Source organism: Petromyzon marinus, chromosome 22, assembly GCF_048934315.1.
Source record: "Petromyzon marinus isolate PM22_M1 ecotype Great Lakes invasive population chromosome 22, UKy_Petmar_22M1.pri1.0, whole genome shotgun sequence".
NCBI lineage: Eukaryota > Metazoa > Chordata > Hyperoartia > Petromyzontiformes > Petromyzontidae > Petromyzon > Petromyzon marinus.
This window is the reverse complement of record NC_133688.1, coordinates 20,021,780-20,034,203: the sequence shown is the minus strand read 5'-3', so window position 1 is coordinate 20,034,203 and position 12,424 is coordinate 20,021,780. Positions and strand designations below refer to the sequence as shown.

Here is a 12,424-nt window from a genome sequence, read left to right as displayed (position 1 = left end):
GGATGAGACGAAGGGCGGGTGACCTATACCGCGGGTGACCTTCGCCTTCCACGGCTTCCGCAGGAGGTTCGGCACGAAGTGCGCGGCCTGCGGCCAGGGCATCCCGCCCTCGCAGGTGGTGCGCCGCGCACAGGACTTCGTGTACCACGTGGCGTGCTTCGCCTGCATCGTCTGCACGCGGCAGCTCGCCACGGGCGACCAGTTCTACCTGCTGGACGACGGCAGGCTGGTGTGCAAGGACGACTACGAGGATGCCAAGCGGCGAGGTGAGCGGGCGTGTGACCCCACCCCTCCCCCACCCCCTGCCTGCACCTCGCCGCGCCACCGCTCCCAATTAGAACACAAAGACAAAGGTCCTCCCTCCTGCCAGCGTGCAGCCTTTAACAGGAGTGCAGGGGCAAGAGCTGTTAGCGAGCAGGGGCAAGAGCTGTTAGCGAGCAGGGGCAAGAGCTGTTAGCGAGCAGCACCTACAGTGAGGGAAAAAAAGTATTTGATCCCCTGCTGATTTTGTACGTTTGCCCACTGACAAAGAAATGATCAGTCTATAATTTTAATGGTAGGTTTATTTGAACAGCGAGAGACAAAATAGCAACAAAAAAATCCAGAAAAACGCATGTCAAAAATGTTATAAATTGACTTGCATTTTAATTAGGCAAATAAGTATTTTACCCCTCTGCAAAACATGACTTAGTACTTGGTGGCAAAACCCTTGATTTGAAGCTTTCGTGACTGCAATAATTCATACTCTATGGTTTTATTCGGTAAAGTCACGTAGGTAAAAAAAATAATTTAAAAAATAAACAATTAAAACACGACGTTTCGGAGGCAACACAAGCTTCCGTCTTCAGGTGGAAACAGTCACAGCAAAAAAATCGCAGCCCACTGTGCCAACTTGCTGTATTTTAGCAGCCCGGCGCTCCGCTGGTTGTTGTGAGCGTCGCTCCTCTGCCCTCCGTTGTTGTTGGAGGGCGACTGCGACAACTCACCAGTAGCGTCCTTCACGAGCCTCCTCCACACAACGCAACACACACGGACACACACGGACACGGACACACACAGACACACAACACAGAGCACTTCCCGTGCCCTCACGGGTCTCCATTGATCTCATCGACGTCATTGCGGAATCAAAGGTCGGTGCCCCTTTGATTCCGCAATGATTTTTTTTCATCTTTTCCGTGGGGGCGCGACCCTCACATCTTCATTTACGCCCTCTCGCTCCTCTTGCACGCGGGATTAGCGCGGGGAGAATCGGCGCGCCTCGCTTCCGTCCAATTCACTCCCACGCAGCAGCGACCATCACCGCAGAGCTGCGTCCTCTCGAGCTGCCCACTGTGAACCGACCGTCCCGATAACCCAGCCACTTGGGGGCGGGGGGGACCACGTGGAGCCGCGAGCGGGGTGGGTGGGGGAGGCGAGCGGGCGGTGGTTGGTGGATCACGCGCGGGTTACGTTCGCGCGAGACGATCGTTTCGCGGATGGGTGGCTGCTGTTGGAGGCGGTAGAGCAAGTAGGATCAATGATCCTGTCCGTGTGTTCGATTTTCAAATGCTGTCCCCTCGTACAAGTGGAGTTTCTCTGCGCTCCCGGGGGTACTGCGACTGCAACAACAACAACGATCCGAATGACGGTCCATTGATAAAGTTGATATTGAGAGAGGCTTCCGAAGTTAAAACAGTGAACTTCACGAGGAGTCGTGCATCTTCATGAGCTGTGTTCATGTTCGTGTCTCGGGTATCATCATAATCGGCGTCCGCAAAATGTTCAATTCATTAAAACAGCATCATCTGAATCACTTACTTTGAGAGTGGTTCAATCGTGAGCAAAAATGATGAACACTGATCGTAGAGGTGGACATTGGCTCGCAATTCACCATGACCACTCATCACAACAATAATCAACATCATTATCACTATCATCACCATCATCAGCACACAACCCATCATCACAATCATCAACATCGTTATCACTATCATCACTATCATCACCACACCACCCATCATCACTATAATCATCACTCATCATCACCAATCATCATTACCACACCACCCATCATTATCTTCACCACTCGTCATCACAACACTCGTCATCACTATCATCACAATCACCATACCACTCATCATCACTACAATCATCGTTAACACACTACTCATCATCACCACTATCATCATGACAACACTCATCATCACTATCATCACAATCACCATTCCACTCCATCATCATAATCACCATTCCACTCCATCACCACTATCATCACAATCACCATTCCACTCCATCATCATCATCACAATCACCATTCCACTCCATCATCATCACTATCATCACAATCACCATACCAAGCCGCCACCATCATCACCAGTGGGGCTGTCTCCCGTCTCGCTGTAGAGGCGGAGATGGACAACGGCTCCAAGAGGCCGCGCACCACCATCACGGCCAAGCAGCTCGAGACGTTGAAGAGCGCCTACAACAACTCCCCCAAGCCGGCTCGCCACGTGCGCGAGCAGCTCTCCTCCGAGACGGGGCTCGACATGAGGGTCGTGCAGGTGAGCGGCGAGGACTTGAGGGTCGTGCAGGCGAGCGGTGAGCGGCGAGGGCTTTAGGGCGCGTCGCTCGGGTGAGCGGTGGCCGAGATGCGCGAGTGGCGAGGGCGCGCGAGTTGTGCGGGCGATGATGACACGTGTCTCGGGTGAGACACGCGAGTGGTATCGGGCAGGGAGTATCGGCCACTCGGACAATGGCTTGAGAGGGGGTTTGACAGCTAAGTGAGAAATGTAGCTTGGGTGAGGAGGAGCCCTTCGTGTGTGGAGTGACGAGGAGGTGAGGGCGAGCCGCGTGGGTGAGTCAGCGGTGTCTCTGAAGACGTTCGCATGAGGATCAGAGGCGTCGCCAAAATCCGTCACCATTTGTCCGAGGCGCGAGAACCTCCCTGTGCCCGCCCCCTGTCTCTCTGGGGCTGCGCTCCAGAGCATTCTGCGTGATTTTAGCGGGTGGCAGGGCGAGTGATTTAACGTCTGCTCAGCAGGTGATTTGGATTCGGATGGGCAGGTGATTTGGATTCGGATGGGCAGGTAATTAGGATTCGGATGGGCAGTTGATTTGGATTCGTCATTGATTCAAATGCACATACGATCAGTCGAATAGAAGGCCCTGTTAGGGGCCAGACGAGGTCTTCAAGTGAACCAACTAAACACTGACGGACTTTCAAGACCCAAGTGCGACTTGATGGGCAGACACCTTCGGGTATATCGCCGCTGCCAGGGCGGCTCCCACCCATCCGCGAGGGTCCTGCAGCCGATGGACCTGGGCCCAGGTCTGGGTCCTGCGCTCCGCGGATCTCGGGCGGGATGGCTGACGGGCTCGCGAGGAGGGGACCCGGAGTGAGGGGGTGGACCGTGACCTTCGGTGTGCGGCTCTGGACCCTCCCCGCCCCCCCCCCCCCCCAGGTGTGGTTCCAGAACAGGCGCGCTAAGGAGAAGCGCCTCAAGAAGGACGCCGGCCGTCAGCGCTGGGGCCAGTACTTCCGCGCCAGCAAGCGGGCCAAGGGCTCGGGCTCGGGGGCCAAGGACGTCGGAGGGGCGACGGACGCGGCGAGTAACGGCGACATGTCCTTCCGCGGTGAGCGCCCACGCGCACTTCTTCCCTTCCTCGTTCGCCAGCGATCCGGTGGTGCCGCCGCCCGTTGCCGCCGTGGTCGCAGCTGCCGAGTTGGGGCCGGTGGTGGTGAAAGAGGACAGTCAAAAAAATAAATATATATAGCATTACACTTTTGGCAATAGTAATAACTCTTGTGGCCTTAAATTGAAACGAATTATGAAGTGCCATTGCCTGAAATGTCACCTACAATGTTTTTACTTTGAAGGCCACAGACACACAATGGCGTTGCTGACGATTATGTCGAGTTGTTTTTGTAAGTTTCGTTGCTAGTGAGTACCTGTCAAGGCCGCGGGGTTGGGGGGAGGGGGGGGGGCTCTCACGAAGGAGCGGTGGCCGTGGTGGCCGTGGTGGCCGGGGTGGCCGGAGTGGCCGGAGTGGCCTGGGTGGCCGTGGTGGCCCGGGGTGGCCGTGGTGGCCGTGGTGGCCGGGGTGGCCATGGTGGCCGGGGTGGCCCGGGGTGGCCGTGGTGGCTGGGGTGGCCGGAGTGGCCAAGGCGCCCAACCGTTTTGCTTCTCACCGAAGTGGCATTGTGGAGTGTGGAGCTTTATTTACTGATTCTTACCCAGGTCTGCTTCGTGTAAAAACAAAAACTCCTGAGCTCCGTGGACAAAGATGTCCCGTGTAGCCTACATGTTCGTACTTATATCCTCGATCAATGTACATTCATTTATTGTGCCTTGCTAACCTCTTCTCTATTTTGCACGTCTATCGTTTTTATTGTCGTATTGTTAATTGTTGTTGAAGCTTGCTGACCGACGCCTACTGGACATCTGTGAAAAAGAGCTTCATAGCTCATCGGATTCCTCTTGCAGTCTAAATAAACATGCTGATCCCGATAAACTGTTAGCAAAAGTGCTTTTTCGTGAGCAACTAATTAAGGCAGGCATGGCGCACGAAATGGTGACGTGGCCAGATCGACGCCCAGCCACCACCCGAGTGACAACGTGAACACACCGCGCTAGATGCAGTTGTTTTGAGGCTGAGTAAACCTAAGAGAGGCTCAGGACGATATCGAGGTAGCGACGGACGTGCTTGCCGCGAGTCGATATCCACAAACCACGACCAAACTAACGTCCGGACCCCCCCCCCAACCCAACCCACACCCCACTTGTCGTGCGCCGTGCAGAAGACCAGAGTCTGTCGGAGATGAGCCACACCAACGGCGGACTCTACGGCGAGGTGGACGAGGCTGGCGGCGGCGGCGGCGGCGGCGGCGGCCCCGGCCACTGCGGCATCGGCGCCGCCCACCTGGCCGACCCCTTCCTGGTGCAGCAGCAGCAGCAGCAGGAGGGTGGCTCGGCCCACCCGCACTTCCCTGAACTCCGCGCCGCCGCCGCCGCCAGCCCCTTCTCCGTGGTGCACTCGCCCTCCGTGGCGCTGCCGGGGCTCGCCGGGGCGGCGAGGCAGCCCATGCTCGCGCCGCCGCCGCTCGGGTACCACGAGGTGGGGCCGATGCCCGGCGGGCTGCAGGTGGGCGGAGGAGGCGGTGGTGCGGGGGCAGGAGGAGGAGGGGCGACTGGGGGGGGAGGAGGAGGGGGCCAGGGACTCGCGCAGCCGCCCGGCGTGCGGATGCTCGGCACCGCGCAGGGTCCCAGCTCGGACCTCTCGACGGGAAGCAGCGCCGGGTATCCCGACTTCCCCACCAGCCCCGCGTCGTGGCTCGACGACATGGACCCGGCGCAGTTTTAGTGTGTGTGTGTGTGTGGGCAAGGGTTGGTGAGAGTGTGTGTGTGGGCAAGGGTTGGTGAGAGTGTGTGTGTGTGTGTGGGCAAGGGTTGGTGAGAGTGTGTGTGTGTGTGTGTGGGCAAGGGTTGGTGAGAGAGTGTGTGTGTGTGTGGGCAAGGGTTGGTGAGAGTGTGTGTGTGTGTGGGCAAGGGTTGGTGAGAGAGTGTGTGTGTGGGAGGGCAAGGGTTGGTGAGAGTGTGTGTGTGTGTGGGCAAGGGTTGGTGAGAGAGTGTGTGTGTGTGGGCAAGGGTTGGTGAGAGTGTGTGTGTGTGGGCAAGGGTTGGTGAGAGTGTGTGTGTGTGTGTGGGCAAGGGTTGGTGAGAGTGTGTGTGTGTGTGGGCAAGGGTTGGTGAGAGTGTGTGTGTGTGTGGGCAAGGGTTGGTGAGAGTGTGTGTGTGGGCAAGGGTTGGTGAGAGTGTGTGTGTGTGTGTGGGCAAGGGTTGGTGAGAGTGTGTGTGTGTGTGTGTGGGCAAGGGTTGGTGAGAGAGTGTGTGTGTGTGGGCAAGGGTTGGTGAGAGTGTGTGTGTGTGTGTGGGCAAGGGTTGGTGAGAGTGTGTGTGTGTGTGTGTGGGCAAGGGTTGGTGAGAGAGTGTGTGTGTGTGTGGGCAAGGGTTGGTGAGAGTGTGTGTGTGTGTGGGCAAGGGTTGGTGAGAGAGTGTGTGTGTGGGAGGGCAAGGGTTGGTGAGAGTGTGTGTGTGTGTGGGCAAGGGTTGGTGAGAGAGTGTGTGTGGGCAAGGGTTGGTGAGAGAGTGTGTGTGTGTGGGCAAGGGTTGGTGAGAGTGTGTGGGCAAGGGTTGGTGAGAGTGTGTGTGTGTGTGTGGGCAAGGGTTGGTGAGAGTGTGTGTGTGTGTGTGGGCAAGGGTTGGTGAGAGTGTGTGTGTGTGTGGGCAAGGGTTGGTGAGAGTGTGTGTGTGGGCAAGGGTTGGTGAGAGAGTGTGTGTGTGTGGGCAAGGGTTGGTGAGAGTGTGTGTGTGTGGGAGGGCAAGGGTTGGTGAGAGTGTGTGTGTGTGTAAGGGCAAGGGTTGGTGAGAGTGTGTGTGTGTGTGTGGGCAAGGGTTGGTGAGAGTGTGTGTGTGTGTGTGTGGGCAAGGGTTGGTGAGAGTGTGTGTGTGTGTGTGGGCAAGGGTTGGTGAGAGTGTGTGTGTGGGCAAGGGTTGGTGAGAGTGTGTGTGTGTGTGGGCAAGGGTTGGTGAGAGTGTGTGTGTGGGCAAGGGTTGGTGAGAGTGTGTGTGTGTGGGCAAGGGTTGGTGAGAGTGTGTGTGTGGGCAAGGGTTGGTGAGAGTGTGTGTGTGTATGTGTGTGGGCAAGGGTTGGTGAGAGTGTGTGTGTGTGTGGGCAAGGGTTGGTGAGAGTGTGTGTGTGTAAGGGCAAGGGTTGGTGAGAGAGTGTGTGTGTTTGTGGGCAAGGGTTGGTGAGAGTGTGTGTGTGTGGGCAAGGGTTGGTGAGAGTGTGTGTGTGTGTGTGGGCAAGGGTTGGTGAGAGAGTGTGTGTAAGTGCAAGGGTTAGTGAGAGTCTGTGTGTGTGTGTGTGTGGGCAAGGGTTGGTGAGAGAGTGTGTGTAAGTGCAAGGGTTAGTGAGAGTGTGTGTGTGTGTGGGCAAGGGTTAGTGAGAGTGTGTGTGTGTATGGGCAAGGGTTGGTGAGAGTGTGTGTGTGTAAGGGCAAGGGTTGGTGAGAGTGTGTGTGTGTGTGTGGGCAAGGGTTGGTGAGAGAGTGTGTGTAAGTGCAAGGGTTAGTGAGAGTGTGTGTGTGTGTGGGCAAGGGTTAGTGAGAGTGTGTGTGTGTGTGGGCAAGGGTTGGTGAGAGAGTGTGTGTAAGTGCAAGGGTTAGTGAGAGTCTGTGTGTGTGTGTGGGCAAGGGTTGGTGAGAGTGTGTGTGGGCAAGGGTTGGTGAGAGTGTGTGTGTGTGTGTGTGGGCAAGGGTTGGTGAGAGCGTTTGTGTAAGTGCAAGGGTTGGTGAGAGTGTGTGTGTGTGTGTGGGCAAGGATTGGTGAGAGTGTGTGTGTGTGTGGGCAAGGGTTGGGGAGAGTGTGTGTGTAAGTGCAAGGGTTGGGGAGAGTGTGTGTGTGTAAGTGCAAGGGTTGGTGAGAGTGTGTGTGTGTGTGTGGGCAAGGGTTGGTGAGAGTGTGTGTGGGCAAGGGTTGGTGAGTGTGTGTGTGTGTGGGCAAGGGTTGGTGAGAGAGTTTGTGTAAGTGCAAGGGTTGGTGAGAGTGTGTGTGTGTGGGCAAGGATTGGTGAGAGTGTGTGTGGGCAAGGGTTGGGGAGAGTGTGTGTGTGTGTAAGGGCAAGGGTTGGTGAGAGTGTGTGTGTGGGCAAGGGTTGGGGAGAGTGTGTGTGTAAGTGCAAGGGTTGGGGAGAGTGTGTGTGTGTCAGGGCAAGGGTTGGTGAGAGTGTGTGTGTGTAAGTGCAAGGGTTGGTGAGAGTGTGTGTGTGTGGGAGGGCAAGGGTTGGTGAGAGAGTGTGTGTGTGAAGGGTTGGTGAGAGTGTGTGTGTGTGTGGGAGGGCAAGGGTTGGTGAGTGTGTGTGTGTGGGAGGGCAATGGTTGGTGAGAATGTGTGTGTGTGTGGGCAAGTGTTGGTGAGAGTGTGTGGGTGGGCAAGGGTTGGTGAGAGTGTGTGGGTGGGCAAGTGATGGTGAGAGTGTGTGGGCAAGGGTTGGAGAATGTGTGTGTGTGTGTGGGCAAGGGTTGGTGAGAGTATGTGAGTGGGCAAGGATTGGTGAGAGTGTGTGGGTGGGCAAGTGTTGGTGAGTGTGTGTGTGTGGGCAAGGGTTGGTGTGTGTGTGTGTGGGCAAGGGTTGGTGAGAGTGTCTGTGGGTGGGCAAGGGTTGGTGAGTGTGTGTGGGCAAGGGTGGCTGAGAGTGTGTGTGGGTGGGCAAGGGTGGGTGAGTGTGTGTGTGTCTGTGCGCAAGTATGCGGATTGTGTGTTGGAAAGGGTGTTTGATTGTGTGTGGGCAAGTTGTGGTAAGTCTGTGTGTGTGAGAGCAAGTTTGTGTGTGTGTGGTGGCAAGGGTTGGTGAGAGTGTGGGCAAGGGTGGCTGTGTGTGTTGGCATCGTACCCCTTCCCCCACTCCTCCTGATGAGTGAGTTTCAGGACTGCGACTCATGCAGTTTCCATGCCTGGATAGGTTCCTTCGTCTAGATATGCCCAGAAACCTTTGCCGGTGGTTGAAAGCAAGCGGCAGGCCTACTCCCACCATCTGCACCATCCCACGTCCTAGAATGAGCCTTCGCTCGGAAGTTCGGAAATCTGTGCGGCGCTGCAAGGATGAGTAGTGGCATCGGGTTGCTGAGGAAATGAAAACTGCCTACGTAGCACCTGATAGCAAATCGCTCTTTTACTCTGTCAAATAAGTAATTTGCAGCGTCACTCCTATCACCATCCTTAAGGAAAAATAGACGCTCCCTGGAAAGTGGTTGGCTGATGTTCTGACTGTTGAGGAAGGGCAAAGAGTGATCAGGAGGAGCTTGAGACCTGGTACAATTCCAGGTAGAGGTTACCTATCAAGCGAACTGCTGAGGGAGAGTGGCGTTTGTGTGGAGACTGCCCCTACGTGACATCATTACTACTGTCTGGTACACAGGATGGGTTCTGCAGGACTAGAAGGATGACCTGGTGATCCATATTTTTTATTGATTGTAACAACTACTGGGGCATCACCCTCCTCAGTGTGCTGGGAAAGGTCCTGGCAAGGATTATTCAGTATCGTCTTTCCAGACATACTGATGAGAGGCCTGTGGAGCCCCAATGTGGTTTCAGACTGGGCCGGTCCTGCATGAACGCCATTTTCTCTGTCCGGCTGCTGTTGCAAAGGTGTAGGGACTTCCAACAGGACTTAATATCTGTTTTATTGACCTGGCCAAGGCCTATGATACCATCAAGAGGCCAGGGCTATGGGTTGTTCATGATTTTGGAGTCCTACACCCTCACAATCATTAAGGACCTATTGATATTGAGCAGGACCTGGTAAAGCTGCGTGGCCAGGAGCAAAGCTGCAACAGGGATGTCCTCTGGCCCCTACATGGGCTAGAGAAGAAATTGGCTCATTTGGTACGGGAGCATGTGGAGCTGAGTGGAGGAGGCTCATGAAGGATACTACTGGGCAGTTGGAGGCAGTCGCCCTCTAACATCATTGGAGGGCAAAGCTCAACAACGAGCAGAGCACCGGGTGGCTAAAATTCAACACGTTAGCACGGTAGGGGCACAGGTGGTGCATCTGCTAGCCATTTCAGTCAGTCCACCCGTGGCACCTGCTGGGTCTGTTCCGTGACCTCCTGCAGCGAGCCTTCGACACTTCACATGGCCTCAAAGTGCACCTAGCCTGGCACAGGTGCCGTGGTGATGTCACCTCCGCTTAGTGGTGAATGGCGGCTGTTGTTGGATTGGGTGGGTGTCAGGAAGTGTGTGTGGTGGGTCAGTTTGTGCGTGTGGCTATCTGGCAGCGTGTTTCCTGTATGTGCGTGTGTGTGCATCTTCGTGTGTGTGTCTGTGGGTAAGTGTGTGCATTAATGTGTACAGATGTATGTGTACTTATGCAAGTGGGCTTTTGAGTGTGCACGTGTGTGAGTGTGTGCGAGTTCACATCTGCAAAGAGACACGCGGACAGACTCGCAAGATGAGAGAGACTCAATGAAGATGTATTATCACCTAATCAAAACTATATCACACAAGCAGAGCTATACATGAACATTATATGAAAGAGAAACTCAACTTCTTTTGTACACACAAAATAAACAAAAACGACCTACTGAAAAAAATATTCTAGAATCGTCACTTGAGAGCGATAAGAAGATGATGCGTGCCGAGGATGTACAGTGTTCCGATATGGCTGAAGGACACTTGAACAAGAATATTTGCCCTGTTCGGCGACTTAAAAGACTGGACCGAGAAAAAAACATGATGGCGGACTGTTTCCATTTAAAAGCAAACTGTGACTAACTACTAAGATCATATAACGAATACAACCACTTATAGCAGATGTGTCCGTGCATAACACTCCACCCAGGGCCGTCCATAGGTGGGTGCAAGGTCCCGGGGCAACTCCCATCGCGTGGGCCCCCCCCCAAACTAAGCCGGAAGTATTACTTCTGACACCGTGAGGGCTCCCCAAAGCGCGGGGCCCAGGGTGGTCGCCCTGATTCGACGTGTACGCTCGGGACGGCTATGACTCCACCAGTCGTACCTCTTTGCCGCTTCCATTGGGGGGGGGGGGGGCTTCTCAAACTCCGCCAGAGGAATTTGTGAGCTGCCAGAGGTGCACGAAGAAGCACTGGAGTTTGAGAAATCCTGACTTGAGAGAAAAACGCACCACCCCCAAAATCCAAACAGCTCTTATCTTGATAGCGTGTACCCCTGGGGGGCTGCAGACGCAGAAGCGTCGGACGGCGTCACTCGCGTTTCCCAGCAAGTCTCGTTAGCCGTGTGACTGAGTTTCTGGAAAGGGAACAGAAGTTTAGGGTCTATGTCTGGGTTCGTTAGCCATCCTACATTGCTGGCGGGTGAGCTGGTGGAACGCTTTGATGCTGCAGTGGCTAGGAGATGTTAACTACCTCGCCTGGTGTACAGGAGGTCGTGGGTTCGATCCCAACCCTGACGCCTGCTGTATATTTGGAGTTTGCGTGTCCTCCCCGTGGTCACCTGGATTTTTTTTATCCGGGTCCTCCGGTCCCCCGCCCCCCCCCCCCCCCCCCCCACATTTGGAAACATGCCTTTCGAGTTTTTGACTGCGATACAGTTCTACATGATAAGCCACATCATTGGGCTATCATTTGTGGCCAGGTAGCATCTGGGCCTTACCTGGTAAAATAAAACATAGTTTAGTTTCATAGTTTGGTGCCACCGTTCACCGTTCGAGATGGGCAATGAGCTGTTGGCCACGTGCTCTATTGTTTGTTTCAGTGAGATCGGTGATGGTTGCAAGTGCCCTTGCAACAGCAGTGCTAGTTGCCGATAGAACTATCTTCCATCTCCTGTAGCGGGCTGCAACACCTCGCCACTTTCTTCATGAGTTGCTGATAACAATGAGAACAACAACAACAGCCTAGCTTGTGTTCAACCAGCCCCATTATAGAAATTTTCAGCCAATCGTAGCGAGCCAACGGATGATTGGGTTAAACCAATCACAGTGAGTTGAGGGTTTCACATTTTGGGTTTAACCATTGTGAGACAAACCATGGGCGAGGGGGAGGGAGGCAAGGATTTGGATTTATATGTACTTGGTCAGATCAGGTATAAAGTTTCCGTTTTTATTCAACACGTATTTTTAACATTAACAACACTCTATTTTTTACTAAGGCTCGATGTGGCGTGGCCAAAATAATGTCCGGAACAGTGCTCCAAGCCTGTTCTGGTTGCATTAAGCACTGGGTGTAGCTATAAGAGAAGAGCTGTTTGAATTGTCTGGGTCGAGTCTCAATTTTTCATCACTTTAATCACGAAAATGTCAAATTTCAGTTCATGGTTGTGAAAAAATGTTCATGTTAAAACTCGTTTTATTTTCGAGTATTCTCCCAGGAGATGTGTACCTCTGCCTGTAGCCGAGTCGGCGATCTCGACGTTTCCTGATCCAGTGTGTTGAAATTCCACATTCCCATGGCGAGCACCAGGCACTTCACCACTCATCTGCAGCAGCGATAAAAGAAGCGAGGTCCACGTTGTGGAAGATTAAGAATGGCGGTCCGGAACGTTGAACATTTTAAATCAAATTTACAAAATATATATGATCGATGCTGCGACTACAAGTCTTGTTTATATGGGCGCACGCTTATTATGGGAAAGTTGAACTAATTTTAACGTTCGTTTTTTTAAATGTTTTTTGCGAATTTGTATTCGTCTTGCCATGAACACTGCTGGTGGTTTCCCTGACCCTGCCACACAAAGCGCTTTAACTGCTCAACTCTGGAACTCATCTCCTGCTCCTCATCCTCGCTCCTCCACACCCCTCATGTTGCTCAACTCTGGAAGTCATCACCCTCCTATGTCTTCCCATAATTGTAAAAAAATAACACGTCTCAAAATCTATGTCTCTCTAGAATCAGTCAGCCGCTCTC

At 54.0% G+C, this 12,424-nt stretch overlaps 1 protein-coding gene across 1 annotated transcript in view; it reads left to right on the top strand.

Annotated features, from left to right (window-relative positions):
* LOC116944855 (LIM/homeobox protein Lhx3-like) overlaps positions 1–5,734 on the top strand; it is a 49,245-nt gene extending 43,511 nt beyond the window's left edge. Inside the window, exons 3-6 of the mRNA XM_032958668.2 lie at positions 64–266; positions 2,386–2,543; positions 3,444–3,615; positions 4,781–5,734. Coding sequence (XP_032814559.2) covers positions 64–266; positions 2,386–2,543; positions 3,444–3,615; positions 4,781–5,343 — 1,096 coding nt within the window. The 3' untranslated portion in view covers positions 5,344–5,734. The remainder of the gene's footprint in view (positions 1–63; positions 267–2,385; positions 2,544–3,443; positions 3,616–4,780) is intronic.
* Positions 5,735–12,424: the final 6,690 nt, after the last annotated feature.